At 42.8% G+C, this 20,235-nt stretch overlaps 1 protein-coding gene across 1 annotated transcript in view; it reads right to left on the reverse strand.

Annotated features, from left to right (window-relative positions):
* Positions 1 to 20,235, reverse strand: part of CELSR1 (cadherin EGF LAG seven-pass G-type receptor 1) — a 154,458-nt gene that overhangs the window by 84,092 nt on the left and 50,131 nt on the right. Inside the window, exon 6 of the mRNA XM_015415356.1 lies at positions 16,393 to 16,481. Coding sequence (XP_015270842.1) covers positions 16,393 to 16,481 — 89 coding nt within the window. The remainder of the gene's footprint in view (positions 1 to 16,392; positions 16,482 to 20,235) is intronic.

Raw genomic sequence — 20,235 nt, forward strand, 5'->3', positions numbered from 1 at the left:
AAACTGGCTCAGATTCTGGAGCCTCATTCACCATCTTGTCTAATAATGGGATTGGAACACCTTATTTTTCAACTGTATGGATCTCATTATTGGAGTCTAAGTTGATAAGCCATTACTCAGATATCTGCAACTTGGGTTCAGTGAGGGGATGTACAATACAATGCAAAAACCTTTATTGGCATATAAAATCAGTAAGATAAGAACTTTGTCAAGCTAAAATTACATCTATAAATCTTAGAACACACCAATATTAAGAATAGTTTTTTGCTACCAAAAGTTTAGAGTGAGGGGATGTACAATCATAGTCCTTCCCTCCTAAAAAAGGTTGCCAATTACTGCACAGGCCCTATAAAATAACTGGATTGCTTTACCCACATATAACATTCATTGCCACATCTCTATCTTTTATCTTACTAAAGAATACTCAGATCATGATATCAACTTCCTATTAAAATAGCTTCTTTCAAAAACCACCAACGAAACACAAAACTCTCACAGGAAAATCTAACACTGAAAATTTCAACTGGTTGAACTGACTTTCTTTCTCCCGGAAACCCTGGGAACCACATTTCTCCAAAGGGGATGGGGAAATATAGCTTTCTCACAACCCTCACTCAGGGCACAACTAGACTATAAAGCAACCCTGGGGACAACCCAGAAACTCCACAGCCATTCTAACCCAGGAATCCTCTTTCTTTCAAAAGCCATGGGGACTCAATCCTGTTCAGGACAGCAGCATGGGGGAGAAGGGGCCCCTTGCTCTACTCACCAGGTTGGAAGTAAGTTCAAGCCACAACAGGTCTCACAAACTAAGGCTCAGCCCAGGGTCAGATTACATAATCCAGAATCACAGTATGAAAGCAGTCCAAGGCTGCGATCACACACATAATTAGCTCCACCATAGGCGCGAATGCTGGGCGGATTTAAAGGGTGCGATCAGACGCAAACATCTGGGAAGCGCCCCACACCCATCGGCAACCCATTTTGCTCCACCACAGAAGCGGAGTAAAAAGACACTGGGGAAAGTCCGGTAGCAAATGGGTTTGCTACGCGCCACAGACGTACTTTTCATTGTCTGATCGCACCAGCGCTCTCTCATGGCATTGAGATGGTCTGATCGGGCCATCCCGACTCTGTGCCATATTTTTTCCCCTTCTCAGTATGCGCATCATCGCACACTCATAGGGAGCCCCCAGTGCCCAGATGCGATTAATCGATTTCCCGTTTAAGCACACTGAGAACAGCAAAAAAAAAAAAAAAAAAAAAAAAAGCCTGACTCACCCACGGTTTGTCTGATCATGCAGTGGTGGGCTGCCCCCGCAGCTTCCAAGGACTGTGTGATCGCACAACTGCGGGTCAATTTCCTCCGTAGGGAATAGCCTCGCTTCCTCCCCCCGCATTATCTCATGCGTGTGACCGCAACCCAAAGTAAGCAAAGTTCCAAGAGCTAAACAAACCAGGCAACTGGTAGAACCATCAGCAAAATTTCAGACTGATCACACACTGGCTGTACTCATTCTTCTCTCTGATTAGATAGGTAAAGGAAGATTTGTATTCACTTACCGTGAAGCTTCTTTCTCAGTGGTCCAGAGTGGGGCAGTCCTTTGGACTCCTCACTCCTGGGAAACAGCTCCTCCATTCTGAAGGCAGGGCCGGCTGAGTCTTTCAGTCCCGGAGGGGAGGGGCTTGTGCTCTGGCTTCCCAGTCATTCTCCAAGCCGCCAATCCCTCCGCTGTATAGACAGAAAAGGCACAACACATCCTCCCCCCCACACCGGGGAGCTAACCTTCTAATAACTTTTGGGACTAGATAAAAACAATAACAGTCCCCAACCATTCCAACAACAAAGAACCAAACTCAAAACAGTCCAACTACTACCTGCTGGGGAGGGCGGGGTATAAATCTAATAAATAAATAAATAAATACCTTGTTAAGGTCAAGAACTGGTGGCTGTATCCAGAAGGAAAGTCACACCCTTGTCAGTGGGGGAAGCTGCACCTGCAAATGGGTGGGCAGGACTGCCTCATTCTGGACACCAAGAAGGAAGCTTCATGGTAAGTGAATACAAATCTTCCTTTCTCCAGTGGTCCAGGAGTGGGGCAGTCCTTTGGACTCCTTATCCTGGGACGTAAAACAGCAGCGTCCTTCAGGGTGGGCCCAACAGCTTCCCTGCCTACAAGGTGTGTCAGAACCCTTCTACCAAATGCTGCCTCGGCCGAGGCTATCTTGTCTATCCAATAGTGCTTGGTGAAAGAATGGATAGACTTCCAGGTAGCCACCTTGCACACCGTCTCTAATGATGGAAAGGCTCTATAGGCTGTTGAAGTAGACGCCCCCTGAAGGGAATGCAGAGGTGGTTTGTCATGGCCTTCCTCTGCAGTCTTCCTTCTCTGCTGTACCTCCCAACTGCAATCTATATGCCAGACAATTTCTAGAACGGACTGCAAAGAAGAGGATCTGCCCATCCCTAGCCTTTGTGTTGCACTTTTTGGCAATGTGTTTTTGTATATGCCATTTGTATGCTGCACATATGGCCTGCAATAGATATTAACATTCAACATTAGAACTGGGGAAGGGTTTTTTTGCTCAGAATTTTTAAAAAGCACAATGTTCTGCTGATGCCGCAAACTTCATTCAAAATTTCTGAGGCTAATCATAAGGTTAACTGGCTTAACACAGACAGAAACATTCTGGAGCACTTGAGTGTGAGAGTAAATTAAACATGCAAGCCCCCTGCAGGACTAAATGCATTGTGTTCGGTGGGCTGATAAATTCACTTCTTAGCTGCATCACTAGAGATGCATTTGGGCTTTGTTTAACTGAAGTGCTGCCTGCAAGTGTTTCTTAAAAGCAAAGGCAACTTTTCACAAATGTTCTCAAGAAAGGGGTGCCCAGGCCTACATTTTCTAACATCCTAAACTTTCAAACTTTGACAAATTCTTGGAATTTTTGCTTCTCATAAATCTCCTTGTTTGGAAACAATGAGAAAGGGAGGTGTCCCACAGCTATTTCACAGAAAGCTGACTACTTTTTCTGCTGTCTGTCTTCCTACTCAATTACAGCTCACTTGACCAGTGTGATATAGGGGTGCCAAATCCTACAATCATTAAGAAAAGAGCTGCAAATTAAGATTTCCCTGCATGTGTGTGATGTTACCATTTTTCATATTACCATTGAATGGATAACAATACATCAGGGGAGATAACATTTCTGGGCTCCCTTTTGTTGAATACAACTCTCTAGCATCTGCCACCTTCGCATTTCATAGTATTAAGCATCCACTACCTTTCTACTGGTTCTACTACTGCAGGCCATGTGGGATGCAGGAACTCCTCCTGTCTTCCGAATCAGGACCAAACAAGAAACTTGTGAACAACTTGGAGATACAGATTACTGGAACATTTGACTACCATTTCCCCCCCTGAACTCCGGTTACATTGGTCTTTACCATAACCATGCCATCAGGTTTGACACCAGTCTGGAAACTTTACAGGTACATCAAGCAATCTCTGTTTTGCTGCCAGTCACCAAGAGTCATGGGCATACACTTCCGTATTCACATAATGGCACATGCAGTTCTATATGAAGTCTTGGTCGTACAGCTAGGGCCCCCCCCCCCCGAGCTATAGTTGATTATTTATAATAAAGCAAGCAATCCTCACAGGACTGCCATGTTTTCAGCATAGCTGATTATCTGGTCAAACTGACCCTTTGGAATTTTGCTGCTGTTTCACTTCTCACTATGGTGCAGCCTCTTATCACGAGTTTTCCAACGAAGGAAAAAGAAATCATGTGGTGCTAGTAAAAATGTCAGTGCTCTACCATAAATAAGTCTGAGAAGATGTATTCAGTGCTTTTTTCTGGGAAAAAGTACTGGAATGGAGTTCTGGAACCGCTTTGACAAAATTCTTTTTAAAATGTTTTTTAAGTTTTCAAAGATGTTCATTTGTAGTTTATGCTTTTGTTGGGAAACTCAACAAAACTACTGTGAAAAGACAGTTCAATTGGCCTTATTAAAATTCACATCTACATTCGTCATTGAAACAGATGTTATTTTCAGTCACAGCCTTGTTACCATAATCCTTTCCAACGCTACTGTTTATGCATATAATCCCTCTCAATCCTTTAATGAATTTGTTCTGAAGCCACGGGGATTTAGTGTCTTGAATTCTTTTCTTCTCACCGATAGTTATTGATAACAATTGTTTCACAAATGGGTAAAATAATTCCATGTAAAATTTCCTCAATCCTTAAATGTTTATTATGCTCATACTTCTCAAATAAAAAGATAATAATTATTATTTTGCTTTCAATGTTATCCTAGGCACCCTTCTTATCTTACAGGAATGAAGTGCAAACTATTTATTGAGGATGTCTGATCCGTAGCATTTAAAACCCTGGTAGCATGCAAGCTTGCAAGGTCCTCCCCAATCAATCCTCATGTGGCCAAAAGGGCTAGGGTTGAGTACGAAGGACTGCATGACTAGACCATCACAGGGCATAAAACCTTTCAAAGTTGTAGCAGCATCAGTGGGAGACATCACATGTAAGCGACACCCATACTGCTGCCACCATACTTTCATTCCTCGTATCCATATCACATCCTTCCAACAAGGAGCTTGGGATGACATGATTCCAGTTTTTTTACCCCTCACAACCACCCTGTAAGGTAAGCTTGGCCAAGAGAGTATAACTTGTCCAAGGTTGCCAGATCAGCTTGATGACTTGATTTGAACCCGGGTATCCCCAGTCCCATCCTAACAGTCTAACCACTACAACAACTGGTTATGGACAAAGGGTACCCCAATGTGCCAAAATGGCCTTTTAAGCCATACCTCGTGTTTTCTTGGTAATCTTGGTAAATGTCTAAAGATGAAATTATAAACACACCAGGAAGCAAGTTCCATTGCAGTCAGTGGGTCCTACTTCTGAGCAAGATCTGGCCATCAGATTTTCACTGTCAATCAAATTTCTAAACACTAAGAAAAAGTGTCATGTTTCAAGAGAAAATCTTTTTTTTTTAAGGAGAGGGTGGTGCACTAATGCCTTTTTCCCAGACAGATCTCCCTTTTTTTCTAAAGCATCTCCATTTTGAACCCTTCTCTCTAAATGACACACTTTTTGCACAGATCCTACTGCAATGAAATTGTAAAAGCATATTGACTATTTCTGTTTTTAAAAGGCACCATACAATGGGAAAGCTGGTCATCCAATCTCTATGGAATTAAAATAGTTTTAGGTTCAAGCCCATCAATCAATTTCCAAAAAAAGTAAAGCCACCTCAAATCCACTACACAAAAACCATACCTATTAATAACTCTGGGATCAAAATTAGTTTGTACACTCTGTGATTACAATCTAAGCTATTCAGTTGGAGTTTATCTGTGATGCTGGATAGCTTTGTTTTCCAGAGGATGACTATGAAACTGTGGCCACATAACAGGTGAACTGCTATCATCACAGAAAACCTGTTTTCCAAAAGGAAATGATACAATCTATTTTTCACTAGCAGAGGCAGTAGGGAGTCTATGTTTACTGGAGATTGCAGAGGCGCAGTTATATTTATTCAAAACAAACTGCCCAATTAGTCTGTCAAGGACTACCTGGCATCAGAGAAAAGGGTTGCAGAATTCTACTGAGCCTCACACAACATGTTAGAACTAAAAAGGCCACTCTAGTTTTCCCTAGGAGGAAGCCACTTTTAGTATTTATTCAGATTTCGTATGAAAGCGACCTGTCCAGATTAATTTTGGATAAAGCTTCACTTTGCATTTTAAAAAATATAATTTAGTTGATAGATGAAAGATTACACATTTCACAATCTCCTTCTAAGATCCTTTCCTAGTGGGAAATCTTTTTTTAAAGATATACTGTTTCATTAAAAAAGTAGTACCAAGAAATGGTTGCTTTTCAGTCCTAAGGTAGGGATGCCACTCCCCAACAGTCCCGCACATGCCTGCTCCACAAGCTGCAAATTTGTGGCTTGCAGGGCAGGTGTGCTGGGTGGCCAGTTTTCGAGCAGGGGCCTCTGGCTCCTGCCATGCAAGGTGCAATTTCATGGCTTGCAGGGCAGGCATGCAGTGCCCGCTGTTGCCAAGTGGGGGGCGCCGGCTGCTGCCCTGCGAGCAGGGCAGGCGCGCTGGGTGACTGTTGTTTGGTGTAGTGGTTTGGTGTAGAGCCAGTTTGGTGTAGTGGTTAAGTGCGCGGACTCTGATCTGGGAGAACCGGGTTTGATTCCCCACTCCTCCACTTGCACCTGGCTAGATGATCTTGGGCAAGCCGTAGTTCTGATAAGAGCTGTTCTTGAAAAAGAGCAGTTTCTGTCAAGAGTTCTCTCAGCCCCACCTCCCTCACAGGCAATGTTCCCTCTAAGCTGTGGAGTCTAGTGAGCAAAAAATCTATTTTGTGAGCTACTGGCATTAAAGTTGTGAGCAAGCGATTGGGCTGCTGCATAAATTAGTTTGCTCTGGAGCCATCCTTCCTGAGCTAAGAAAAAAATGTGTGAGCCAGAGGCTAAAAAACTGTGAGCCAGCTCACACTAACTCAGCTTAGAGGGAACACTGCTCACAGGGTGTCTGTTGGGGGGAGGGGAAGGGAAAGGAGTTTGTAAGCCGCTCTGAGACACCTTTGGGTAGTGAAAGGTGGGGTATAAATCCAATCTCTTCTTCTCTTCTTCTTCTTTGAGCATGGCCACTGGCTCCTGCCCTGCAAGCTGAAAATTCATGGTTTGCAGGGCAGGCGCACGTGGTGCTCACTCTTTCTCCACAATTTAAAGGGAAGATTCCCTTTAAATACCCCCACCAGGGAGAAGATAGGACCTGGCAACCCTATCCTGAGGAAGTCATATGAATATTTTAAATAAAATAAATAAATGAATAAATAAATAAATAATGCCATTGCCAATACAATATTAAGGAAGCTTGGCAGTTTCAAATTTGTAATTAATGTTTTCAGGTGATTAACCCTAGGAACTGTGGAAGAGAGTACATTTTATTGTGTTCTAAACCAGGCTGAGGTGGGGGATATAAAATCACAAATACATATAATAATCCAAATGTAAAAATCAAGTTATAAAATCACTAGACCCAATGCTTACTTATAATACGTTGTCTCACACGGTGGAAGGGATATTTGTAATCACCAATCTGATATAGAACTAGCAAATAATTCAGGTGACATCATGGAGAGAGAAAGAGAGATGGGAAACTGGTGACCTCCACGGAAAAGAGTTAAAGTCTGTTGAAACAGATGATGGGACAACCACGTGCACAGGATTTCATTTCCTGTTCCTTGAATGTGCCAAAGTGAAAGCGTTAACAGTTGTCAATGCGTCTTTTAAATATAGCCTTTATTGCAATAAAATAGTTTCCCCAGTGAATATGTTTGAAAAACAGCATTTAAACCACACTTGAGGAATTTATTTCCTAACCAAATATTTCATATGAAGTATCTGTTGCTATTGGGATATAAAATTAACAAAAGGTACTTTTTAAAACCTTGTCTACTAAATATAAGTCATAGTAAACATACTAAATAAGATTATGATCTATTTAGGGAATTTGGAAAACTCCCTGATTCCATATTGTTCAGAAACATTCCCATCACAGATTGCAAAGTAGCCACAACTTCTGTCATAGCAGTACAGAAGTTCAAGGGCATCTGATATACTCATTTGTAGTTGGTCTATTACGCGCTAAGACCATTTCAGGCATAAAACAGCTGTTCTTCAGCTGACCCATCTAGAGTTTAATGAACTGACCAGAGTGGCAGAAGATATCTGAAGGACTCCCTACAAGCACCAACTGAGAAATGGATTTTAAAGAATGAGTCAAAATGGTGAGAATACAGGCCTTGTAAATAAGTTTGGAAGTGGCATACAGAAGCAGATGGTCATCCAACTGACAAATACTGGCAAATATTTGTCTTGAGAAACTCTCAGTATGAAAAAGATAATTCTATATCTTAAATAGTTATAAGCACTGTGGCCATTGTGTGACAAGAGTGTTGGACTGGATAGGCCATTGGCCTGATCCAACATTGGCTTCTCTTATGTTCTTATGTTAAGCAGTGTAGCACAACAAAAGAAAATTGATACTGGAAATACTCTGATGGTCACCTACCTATCTGGACACTATTAACAATGCTGCCCTAAGTCTACTTGCAAGTCCACTGAAGTCATTGGGTTTACAAATGTGCAGCATCTTGAAGAGACACCCACTATAAAACTGGTTTTCTGCAGATCAGCCTAGAGGTGCATGTAAAAAATGTTTTGGGGAAAACCCAGAAAAATTGGCTCAAGATGGCTGCCAGGATCAACTAAACAACACAGTAATAAACCATTTTAGTAGACCAAAAAAGGAGATGAAGAAGTGAGCAATGACTTACGAAAGCTTATACCTTGCCAGCCAATGTTCCCTCTAAGCTGAGTTAGTGTGAGCTAGCTCACAGTTTTTTAGCCCCCATAAGTACCAAGACCTTGAATCTGATTCTTATGTTCTTATGCCTCCCTCCGTCCTCCCCCCAGAAAAGTACTCTGGTATTCAGGAAGGATGGCTCCAGAGCAAAGTAATTTATACAGTAGCCAAATCACTCGCTCACAACTTTAATGCCAGTAGCTCACAAAGTAGAAGTTTTGCTCACAGGGCTCCACAGCTTAGAGGGAACATTGCTTGCCACATATTTTGTTAGTATTTAAGGTGCTACTGGACTCTTACTCTTTTCTACTGCTACAGACAGAAATCACTATAAAACCCGTGCTGTATCTGAAGAACTGAGCAGTGACTCATGAAAGCTCATACCCCGCCACATATTTTGTTAGTCTTTAAGGAGCTACTGGACTCTTACTCTTTTCTACTGCTATAGAGAGACATGGCTACCCACCTTGAGCTATCCAAAAAAAGGGAGATATTTGTGAAGCAAAGGTAGAACCAAAATTCAAAGTTGCTAGGTGTGAGGCAAAGCACCCTGTCTCCTCCCAAGGGTTAATGTGAATATCAGCTGACTTATTTCAGCTTTGCAGGTGTTTGTAATTAATCCATCTTGTCCACAGGCTCTTATCTCCTTCAAGGTTGGAGCCAAAAAAGTGGGAAGTAGTTCTTCTGAAGACCTGCAGTCCGTAAAGTGGGGGGGGGAGTAGGAGTGATGTTGTAATCTTCCAGAGAGTTCCTGTGAACGTGGGCTCTGATTGGACATGCAGCATCACCTGATACCAGACAGCCAAAAGGTATAATCAAACTAGAAATTAAGGAAAAGGGAAGGCTGACTTGGTGATTTTGCTGAACAGAGGCCTGGACTATGTTGAATCATAGAAGAATGTTTAAGCCTCTGTTTTTTGGATGCTGGAATTCTGTGACTGCGCCATCTACTGTCAGGTATCAATGTGCTTGACAGAAAAGTCAGCTTTTATTGTTTTGAGCTATTTAGGCCCCGGTCACATGGAGGATTTGCCCCGCGAAACAGACGGGTTGAGGGCGCATCAAACGGGCACGATCATACTGCAATATCTGGGAAGCGTCACACACCCGTCCCCGATCCGTCCCTTCAGCCCGAAAATGCGCATTGAAAAGGTACCGGCAACAGAGCACTACCTTCTGGATGATGCGCGCCAACTCCAGGCGTCTGATCAGGGAAGCACTGGTAGCCCGTCGCAGCCAGCGCCATTCCCCGTCCCACACATGCGCACAAACGCACAATGTCCATTTTGCCGTGCTACGTCTGAGCGCCTGCCAGTGTTCCCTCTAAGCTGAGTTAGTGTGAGCTAGCTCACAGTTTTTTAGCCTCCGGCTCACACATTTTTCTCTTAGCTCAGGAAGGATGGCTCCAGAGCAAACTAATTTATGCAGTAGCCAAATTACTGCTCACAGCTTTAATGCCAGTAGCTCACAAAGTGGAATTTTTGCTCATAAGACTCTACAGCTTAGAGGGAACATTGGCGCCTGCCAAAGGCCGGAGCAGGGAGCCACAGGGGCGCGTCGGATCGCGCTACCGTGGTTCTTTTTGCTCTGGCTCTAATTTGCTTCCCTTCAGCGGCGCAGTATCCTGCTCGTGTGACCAGGACCTTAATTGAGCAGACTGTGTTGCCAAATGGTATTCTTCCTTTTTTTCTTGTTTGCTATTTAATAAACCTTTTCCTATTTTTAAAAAAGAACAGGTCTAGCATGTTGCTTCAGGGACCCACAGGTCTGAACACTGCTGGCCTACAAGAGGGGCAGTGGCTCAGAGGGACCCAGGTCTGAGTCTTGACACTAGGATAAAATCTTTGTTTCCTGTGAACTGAAGTTAGAAAGAGAAGCGAGGGCTCTGAAATGCTTAGAAAAGATAACCTCCTTTCCAATGCAGCACTCCATAGGCAATTTAAGTGAAGCAATGTATGAGTTAGTCTGAAACTTCTTGGTTGCTGTATCAAGTTTAGACATAACATCTCATTTATCTTGGCACAACCCATAATCCCCAAATTACCTATGTCTCAGCAAACTGCTCATTGTGACTTTTTTATCTTTAAACCTTGTTAAACTAAGATATTGCCAAAAAACAAAAAAAACCCTGCTTTCAAATATGAATCACTACAGGCAACAACACCGGTCTCACGCTTCAGTCACACTGGGGAAGCCTAAGGGATAGAAAAAGGCAGTAGGCCAGATGCAACACATAGCCAAGAGTCTGTTGCACAAACTTACAATGAGAGATTATGCATACCTTCCCATTATATTTTGAAAAGTCCTTGAAGATTCTGGCTGCAGATTTATATAACCAACTCCAGGGAGGGTTTAGTTATTTACAAAGCCCTCTATGGGTCTCATCCTGCCAGCATTTAGGAGAGAGCCCATGTATTCTGCTTAGTGAAAACTTCCTCTTGAGGAACATCATAAAAACAGTAAAACAGTGAAATAATAACCAACCAGAATCCACTACTAAAAATATAATCTGCTACTAATAGTACAGGCCATTCTGTCTACAGAACATGTCATGCTACAGCCTGAGGCTGAGCTCTAGCCATCATTTGAAGGTTTAGAACCAGGATTTGGCCTACACACTCCCCCTCATCACCCTCCTCATGTGCAGCTTCACTTTCAGTTTACAGTTGAGTGCCACCCACAGTTTACAGTGATGGTTGAATTTGCAAGCTATGGTTATCCAGAATGGGAAGCCATAGTTTGAAGTGGGTTTCCCAAGGCTGGTTGGAAGCAACAGCAGTAACCATGGTTTGCCTGTTTAAATGTCTCAGCAATCCATGGTTAATATTTATTTATGCAGAAAATGTATATTCTACCTCTCCAGGGACCTGCTCAAGGCGGCTCACCACTAAACCAATAAAATAAATCCAAACTAGCCATTAAAAACAAGCCTGGACATAAAAACAGCACAAAACATTGAACAGCTTAAAATGATATTGATAAACCGGTTCTCAGACTAGAAGCAGATCATGACAGCTAAAAAAAGATAAAAACCCTTTAGTTAAAAGCATGAGTAAAAGGACATGTTTTGGCCTGGCATCAAAGGGAAAGTAAGGTACCTACCACTTGAGTCTCAAAAGGGAGGACAGCCAAAGGCAAGGCACCACCATCAAAAGGCCCTATCTCTGGTCACCACCCACCTCACCTCAACAAATGATAGTACAGAGAGAAGGGTTTGAGAAGAGGATCTTCAGAACAAGTTGAAATTATACAGGACGAGTTGAAATGATACTATGGCCCCGGTCACACGGGAGGTTTTGCCCCGCAAGAGGGATGGATCGGGGGCGCATCACACATCTGGGAAGCAGAGCACACCTGTCCCCAATCCCTCCTTTCCGGGGGGAAATGCACAGCAAAAAAGAACCTAGAAAAGAGCACTACCTACCTGAAACTCCGCAGCAAGGGCGGCCGTGGGATCGCCGGCGCGGCATCTTCCGTAGCATTCGAGGCTCCAGGCCAAACTGCGCATGCGCACACATGCACAGCCAGCTGCCTCACTCGTCGTTCCGTGGCTTCCCCCCCCCCGCATCTGATCGTGCCAGGGAGCAACTGAGCGGCGGCTCGGGGGATCTGTGTGATCCCACCGCTGCTCGTCTATTTTGATGCGGATTAAAAAAGCCGCGCTTTGGCCATGCCTCCCCCCCCCCGTGTGACTGGGGCCTATGTATAAGTAAGGAGTTGGAAGCAGTTGAGCCCCATGGCTCCTTTCTAATCTTCAGATCATCATTTGGAAGACCCAAGCCTGTGTTTGCTCATACCACTCTCAAACCAGCAGATTTTGAGCCTAGAGATAAATGACCTAGGTTTTTAGAAGAGATGTAAAAGTGATTGTTTCCCTATCTTTAAAAAAACCTGCAAGATGTTTTTCTTGCCCATTTTCAAATGCTAATAATTATGTAGGTAGACTACATCTACCATCTCTTGAACAAACAGCAAGGAATCATGAAAATGAGACAAAGGTTTATTTTTAACCAGTGTGTGGGATCACTTTTCCTTTTAAAGAATACCCCGGAGCTGTCTCAACTGCTTATCTTTTGGCAGCTGCTTAGAATTCTAAACCAACAAGCATACTATGAAATCCAGACTTTAGCTGATATGTTTTCCTTTCCCAGGCTCCTTGGCCAATGAGGAGAAATAACTTCAGCAAAAGAACTATAGATTACTCTATCATGTGTCGTTTTATCAGCCTTTTATATTACAGCTACCTTCTGTAATAACACATACAACAGAGCATGCTACAGATGGTAAGAAAATACACATGAAAAAGCTACAGCTGTGGGTTTCCCTGTGGTACAATTCTAAGATAAAAAAATAAAAATGAAATAAAAGCACATGCAAGTATAAGCTGATTTTATGGAAAACTTGAAACAGACATTCAAATTATCTGGAGTCCTCACCAAGATCTTAAACCTCCTTATTTATACTACAATACCCCTTGAGGAGGGAGAAAACAGGATAAAAAATGCCTTTGATAATTATACTATCCCTTTGCTTTCTGTTTATCATCCTCTGTTTTTCTAAATGCATTTTAAGACATCTATAACCTTTCAGTCTATTGATAGCTCAGGCTGCTAACAAAAACAAAGCTCCCATAAGATATGACTTAGCCAAAACAATTAGATACAGACATATATAATCTGAATACCATAGCAGCAACAGAATCACAACGAGCCATTAAAACCCAGTTTAGCAGCAAATTGCTAAAATCCAATAAAAACCACAGCATAATTAATAAGAGGCAAGCATAATAACTATTGATCACTAAAACAAAACCCTAACAGCAAAATTAATAAAATGCCTTCCAAAGAGGCTGGGGGCACTTTCAGTCATCTCTAAATTCCATTACAAGGGCCCCGGTCACACGGAGAATTTGCCACGCGAAAGACACGAATGTCGGGCGATTTTCGGGGAACGATCACACCGCAACAACTGGGAAGCGTAGCGCACCTGTGGCCAACCTGTGGCGTCCCGCTGAAGATGTGGAGTTAAAAAGTACCAAGGAAAGTGCACTAGTATCCAGAAAACGTGCGGCACAGGCGGGCATCTGATCGTGGGAGCACTAGTATCCCATGGCATCCGGCGCCCGTCCACATCCCATTGCACACCGGATGTTTTTCGTAACCGCATGCGCACAAACACGAAACTGAAAGCAGTGCTGCTCTGCAGAACTGCGCATGCACGCAAACACGAAACACTTGTGTGATTGTGCCGTGCCACTTCTTTGCCATGCTGCAGCATCGCCATGTGATTTATACTACATTTCTGGACATTTATTGTGGTCTTCTAAATTAACTACAGTAGAACTTAAATTACAAATAAGCTCAGAGAAAATCACGAATTGTGATTTTGTTAGGAAGGCCATCTGACAGATCTTCAAAGTAAGTTCAGTTTCAGTAGCAGCAAGTCATATATACCAATTAAAGTGAAATGTAGCGATTATTGCTGCCCAAATTGTTTGTGATATTTATTTATTTAATTCATTTGTACCCTGCTTTTCTCCCCGATGGAGACACAAGGTAGCTTACATCATTCTTCTCTCCTCCATTTTATCCTCACAACAACCCTGTTAGGTAGGTTAGTTTGAGAAACTGTGGCTGGTCCAAGGTCACCCACTGATCTTCTATGGCACAAGTGGAGATTCAAACCTGGGTCTCCCAGATACTAGTCTTAACCACTACCTGATACAGGCTCCCTCATATTTTGTAATCCACCTTGAGTCTCAGTGAGAAAGACAGGCTACAAATGAACTAACTAAATAAGATATCTAAAAATACAAATGCTTTCTAGTCCAATAGTTTTTCATAGCTGTAGGGCTTTGGATGCAGGGCTTTCCTATTTGTTTCGAGGGAGAAGGGAAATATTTTAATACAGTACTTGGAAATGAAGATGGCACCTTGCTAGTGTTCTTTTTCTGAACTGAGGTGAATTAGTATCTTCCAAGGCTTTACACAGTCATTAGCACAGCAGTGCATTACAAAGAGTAGCCATGGCAACACTACTGCATAAGACTTAAAACTTTATTATCCACAGCACTATGGGAAAGATCCCGATTCAGTCATCTCTCTCTCCTGTCACTCTACTGTTCTTCCTTTTCATTTCTTAACTAAAAACTGTCATTCTGTCTATATTAGGGTTGCCAGTCCCCAGGTTTGGGTGGAGAATCTCCCGGTTTTGCCCATCACCAGCCAGCTGGCTGGTGGGGGAAACTCCACACCATGCTGTCAGAAGTGACATCCTCGTGTCTGTCAGGGCTGCTCCACTTCTCCTGATCCTCTTCTCCAGCCCACTCTCTCTTCTACAGGAAGAGAAGTAAAGGGGTGGGCCCGTTGGTCCATTTCCTCCCTGGCTGTCCTTTGAGGCTCTCCCTTTATTCCCTCATTCTGGTCCTCATTCGGTCCCCATCCCATCCATCCCCTGAGTCCCCCTTCCCTTGGCAGATCCCTGACAAGTTCCAATGCCAGCATCCCCCCCCCACAACCCGTCCTCACTCTCCCTTGCTGACAGGCCCGACACCTCCGCATTTGCTTCCTGCCAGTCTCCTCATTGGCTTGCTGCTTTCACCGCTGCTCCCTGTACCCAGCATGATACAGTGGTTCTGGTGGTCCTCCTGCTCTTTGCCACCACCTGCCAAGCTCCCAGCCTTGCCCGCAATCTCCACTGCCATCTTCCTCACTCCGGGGCTGTCTTCCATGCTCCCAGCCTTGCTCCTTGCTCCCAGGCTCAGACCTCAGTGACTGGTCTTCGAGCCAGGCCCTCTGATTTGGCTTCTTGGCTGGTCGCTCTGAAGGGGGCTGGAGGATGATGGGTCCCCCACCGCCCCCATGCAATAACATCACTTCTGGGTGACATCAGCACATTGGGGATGTCCCCGCCCACTCCCGGAACACCCCCCAAATCTCCCCCACTGGCATGACAAAGGGACCTGGCAACTCTAATTTATATTCAGACAGTCAACATTCAGACATCAGACCAACTGACTAAACCCTGGTTAGCTGTGACATCAGAATGCAGACAGTCTAACAAATCAGGGTTTGTTGGTTGGATTTCAAACTAGAATTTGCAGCTTGTTTGTTAATCACAGTTTAAATTAATCATCTGAATGCACAGACTAAAGTCTGCTGATTAGCTGTGCCTCTCATTACCACCTGGACACAGGGAAGGCAGTGGAGGCAGCATACAAACCAGGGGGTGGGTCCAGTGAGCTTCTTCACTCAATTTCACCTAATTCCCCTCCTTACTATAGCCCCCACATCCTATGTGACTTTTGCCCATGCACGTCTCATGATCTCTCGCATAGCCTTTTTTGGTGATCAAAGGGGGCCCTCTCTTCCCTTTTTCTCCAGCGAAAAACCTGGTTGGATCCAAAACAAGATTTACACAGAAATCTGGATTTGTAACTTATATCTAGTAGATTTAGCAGAATTTGCTACACAAACTGTGATTTGAATAAACCATAATTTATTGTATTACTTATTTAGAAAAGTTTTATGCTACCTCTCAAGAAATCTTTCTGAGGTGGCTTACAAAATAAAAAATAATAAAACAAAACAATAAAAGACATTAATTAAAATCCAGTGTTAAAAACCTAGCCCAGTTTTAAAACACAGACCGTAGGAATGGTGGGCTGGACAATATGGGAGGAGGTGGTCCTGTAATGTCTGAAGGTAGTACCATTGTGGATCACATTGGTAGACTTATTTATTCCTTTAAAATTGAATATGCCCTCTCAGTTCATTGAATAAACCCTCTCAGTCACATATTCCCAAAGCGGGTTTCAAAGAGACAACCCAACACAATGGTAAAAACAGCCAACACAATAAAAAAAATCACAATGGTCAAAAGTGCAATATATTAGTCCATTGCAATTATGGGATTACTATCCCATTTTAATTATGGCCAATTCAGCATATGAAGAATATCAGTAAAAGTCTTATCTTACCTTGTTATAGTACTGCACTTGAACAGAGTGCCATAGTCCATCACTAACTCCTCCTGGAACGAATGGTGAAACAGTTGTAGTGGTTTCTCCTGGAAAAATTACATGCAGAAGCTCTCAGAAAGCATGCATTTCCATTTTAGGTGACTGACTTTTAGAGGAAAATGAAATGAACATTTAATATTCCTTGTGCTTTTTTATTCTGTTTTTTCTCACAGGGGCTTAAGGCAGAATACCTTTTCCCTGTTTGATCCTTACAACAAACCCTGTAAGGCGTGGGACCAGCATACCAAGGACTGCCTACTCCCATATGAAGCTACCTAAGCACTCCAGTCATCTTCAGAGGCCCCGCTTTGGGTGCCCCAGAGGCTATCTGAGGCTAAACAGGTGGCAACCCGAGAAACTGACTTCTTGGTCATGGCGCCAAAGCTCTGGAACTCCCTCCGTAGGGAGATTTGTCTATTGTTCTCCATTTGTCATCTTCCACCAGTAGGTGAAGACATTTTTGTTTTATTTGGCTTCCTCTTACTAATTCTTATTAGCCCTCCTCCCTGTTTGCAATGTATTTATGTGTTTCTATGCTGTATTTCTTTTAAATATTATATATATACACACACATACACACCACACACACATACATACATGCTGTTTTACTGAATGAAATGTTCGCCAACTTGGGGACCCTGAGTTGGGTGGAAAGGCAGCATAGAAATGTCTTAATTGTGATAGGTACATTAGGTTGAGAGAGACAGTGACTGACCTAAAGTTGCTTCATGGCAGTGAGCTTCATGGCAGAGTGATGATTTGAACCCAGATCTCCCAGAAGGTCCTTTACCTGTGGGTACTTTTAGCATTTTGAGAGCAAGTCATGGATGCTACCACAAAATGGCTCCTGTAGAGGCTGCAACCAATCAGAAAATGTTGGGAAGTTCAAGCCAAGTGTCCTTCTAAAATGGAGGCAGCCATTTTCAATCAGCTACTTCCTGCAAACGCAATGGCAATGATGCTTCTTAAGCTCTACTAAAGCACTACCTGCTTCAGTAAGGTGGAAGAAAACTAAGATTTGCTCTTTTCTTTGTAAAAGAGATACTTTGAGAAAGAAGGAAGCAAGCACCAGTGCCATGGACATCATATTGGGGCTCAATCCTCTAGTTGGGCCATCTAACCACTACACTGCTTCTCTGTATATTATAACCTTCTCCATACTGTCCTAAACACACTAAGAACAGGAGGGGGAAGATTTGTGCCTACTTTCAGTTGAGGGACAGTGAGGTGGATGGGTCAAGCCTGATGTAACATGTACATTGCTGCTAATATTAACATCAACATATTATCTCCAACAACACTGAAATCCTAGCATCACTTAGATACCCTTTCAGATGAAAGACAAAAACCATCAGCTCTGAACTGGACTATGCAAACTAATATGCAAACTACATCTATTGCATGCATACAAATACATTAGCATCCTACATTTCTAATGTGTCTTAGTGCTGAAGCAGTCAGAGTCCTCAAAACTTAGCAAAAATAAGAATAAAATACAGTTTTCTGGAAAAAATGTAAAAGCAAATGTTTCTGGCAAACAATTATAGTGAAAACAGTTGTTACCCTGGCAAAAAAAATGTGCCTTTCTGAGGTTTTGTCTTGCAAGCTGGAATCTTACAGGGCTATCAGATAAGAAGCAGAAGAACAAAGAAAACATTTTTCTTCCCAGAAAATTGCAGAAGTTCTAACCATACAAATAACGACATTGCTTCCTTTCTTTAAACAATATTTTTAAAGATTGGATTTGATCAAGCTGAAAGTGTCAGATTAGTTACTGAGACCAGTATAAGCAGCCCAGTGACTTACTCACTGCTGTTCCTAAGTTTTAACAAAACAAATATCTACTGCAAAAGCACACAGGGGTCTGTCATGCTGAACAGGCTGCGTGGACAACTTGGATAAAAGTTCCCATCACAGAAGAATAAGAGAACGACCCCCCCCAAAAAAACCCCAAAGATTAAGAACAATTCAGCCTGTATTAAGCTATTATATACCTCTGTCTGTGTTCATGCCAACTGTTACTACACTTCAATACACACACCTGCACCGTTCATATACAGAGGCATTACATACAAATATGGACTCTTTAAAGATGTCTATGTTTATTTCTGCATTGTTTATGTAAATGTTACAGGAGTACAGGTCTTCTATTCCTTGTGCAAGAATATTACTCCCGCCTCAGAAAGTATATAATTCCTTATACTGCAGGACACCTAAAAATCATATTCTACTAACTGATCACGACATGTATACAGTTTTTAATTCAGATAATAGTGCCTGTACAAACTTTGATATTTAAAGACAGTGCACTTCCTCATGTTGCCCACAATGACCATTCAAAATGCTCACTAACTGCTTGGCTGCCAAAATTCCCCTGAACTCTGAAACATTCCACTTAAGCCCCTGTACAAATGGAGACCATTCACACATTCAGCAATGGCCTCATGACATTGTGTGATCACCTAGGGATCCTAGTTTATATATTTTGCCCAAAGGGAAAGGAACAAAAACATAATGGCTCCCAATCAGCTCTCGTTAGTCGCTTAATAAATTGCATGTAACTATTAATGGCTTCAGATGGGCATGCAGCTCTCACCAATCACTTCAAAAGAATTCAAGCAGTTCTGTGGGGTCTAGATGAACAATATGATGTGGGCAAACACACCTGAACATACTCACACATAAGAAGTGCCCTTATCCTGAGTCAGGCCTTTGGTCTCTCAAGGTTAGCACTACCTATTCTGACTGGCAGCTGTCCAAGGGGTCTGGTAGAGTTCCTTCCACATCACCTGATCCTCTTTAAATGGAGATGCCAGGGAATGAACCTGGGACCATCTGCATGCAAAGCAGATGCTCTGTGCTTGATTGACAGTAGCCTTGGCCCTTTTAAAGGGGGGGAAGTTTTCACAGATATGGGTTTTTTGTAAAGCAAACTATGCTATTAATCAAGCAAACGTACAGGCCCAGTTTCATATCTCAAAGAGTTTGAAATTAAACAATCACACTGCTTTCCTGGCGGTATCCTGGATTGAACAACTTTTTGCCAACAGTGTCTGGCTAGACCGGAATAAAAATAAGACAAGCACCTTCCTCTTGCATCACAGCTTCTCTTTCCCAGTACCTCTCCTTGTCAAGATAAAATGTGCTGAAGGTTAACAGACACCAACACGTGCATGGTAGCATCTACATAGAAATCAGCTCTGGCCACTATACATTATAGGTTGATTTGCAATTAGACTTAGCAAATATAGAAAGCATTGCTTTGGGCCAAATGCTTTACATCTAATTACATCTCTTGCATGGAAGTGCAAGCAAGTGCATTCAAGGACCTGAATCTTCGCTTTCTAAACTTCCTGTGACTCATTCCATGATGCTTGATTCAGTCAGGTCAAATTTTTGAGCTTAATGGTGCAATCCTATGCAGAATTACCCCCGCCTAAGTGTACGGAAACCAATGGGTTTATTTATTTAAAACATTTCTGCACTGCCTTTCTATCAAAAAATGGTCCCCAAGGTGGTGATCAAAATATTGAAACATTTCAACATTAACACAACATTTAAAATAATCTATATATCTAATTCTCAAGTCGCCCCCTGGTGTGCGGATACTTAAATCCGCACATCGGGGGGACCTGGGGGGGAGGGAAAGGTTTGTGCGCACGTGGGGCGGTCCCCACGTGTGCACAAAAATCCTAAACCTGGAAAATAACATCGGGGGATGTTTAAATCCCCCCGAAACTCACAGAGCGTCCCCTGCGCATGCGCAGGGAACGCTCTGCGACCGCCGCCGCCTGGAAGGTG

This window comes from Gekko japonicus, unplaced genomic scaffold, assembly GCF_001447785.1.
Source record: "Gekko japonicus isolate JY-2015 unplaced genomic scaffold, Gekko_japonicus_V1.1 scaffold775, whole genome shotgun sequence".
NCBI classification, from domain to species: Eukaryota; Metazoa; Chordata; class Lepidosauria; order Squamata; family Gekkonidae; genus Gekko; species Gekko japonicus.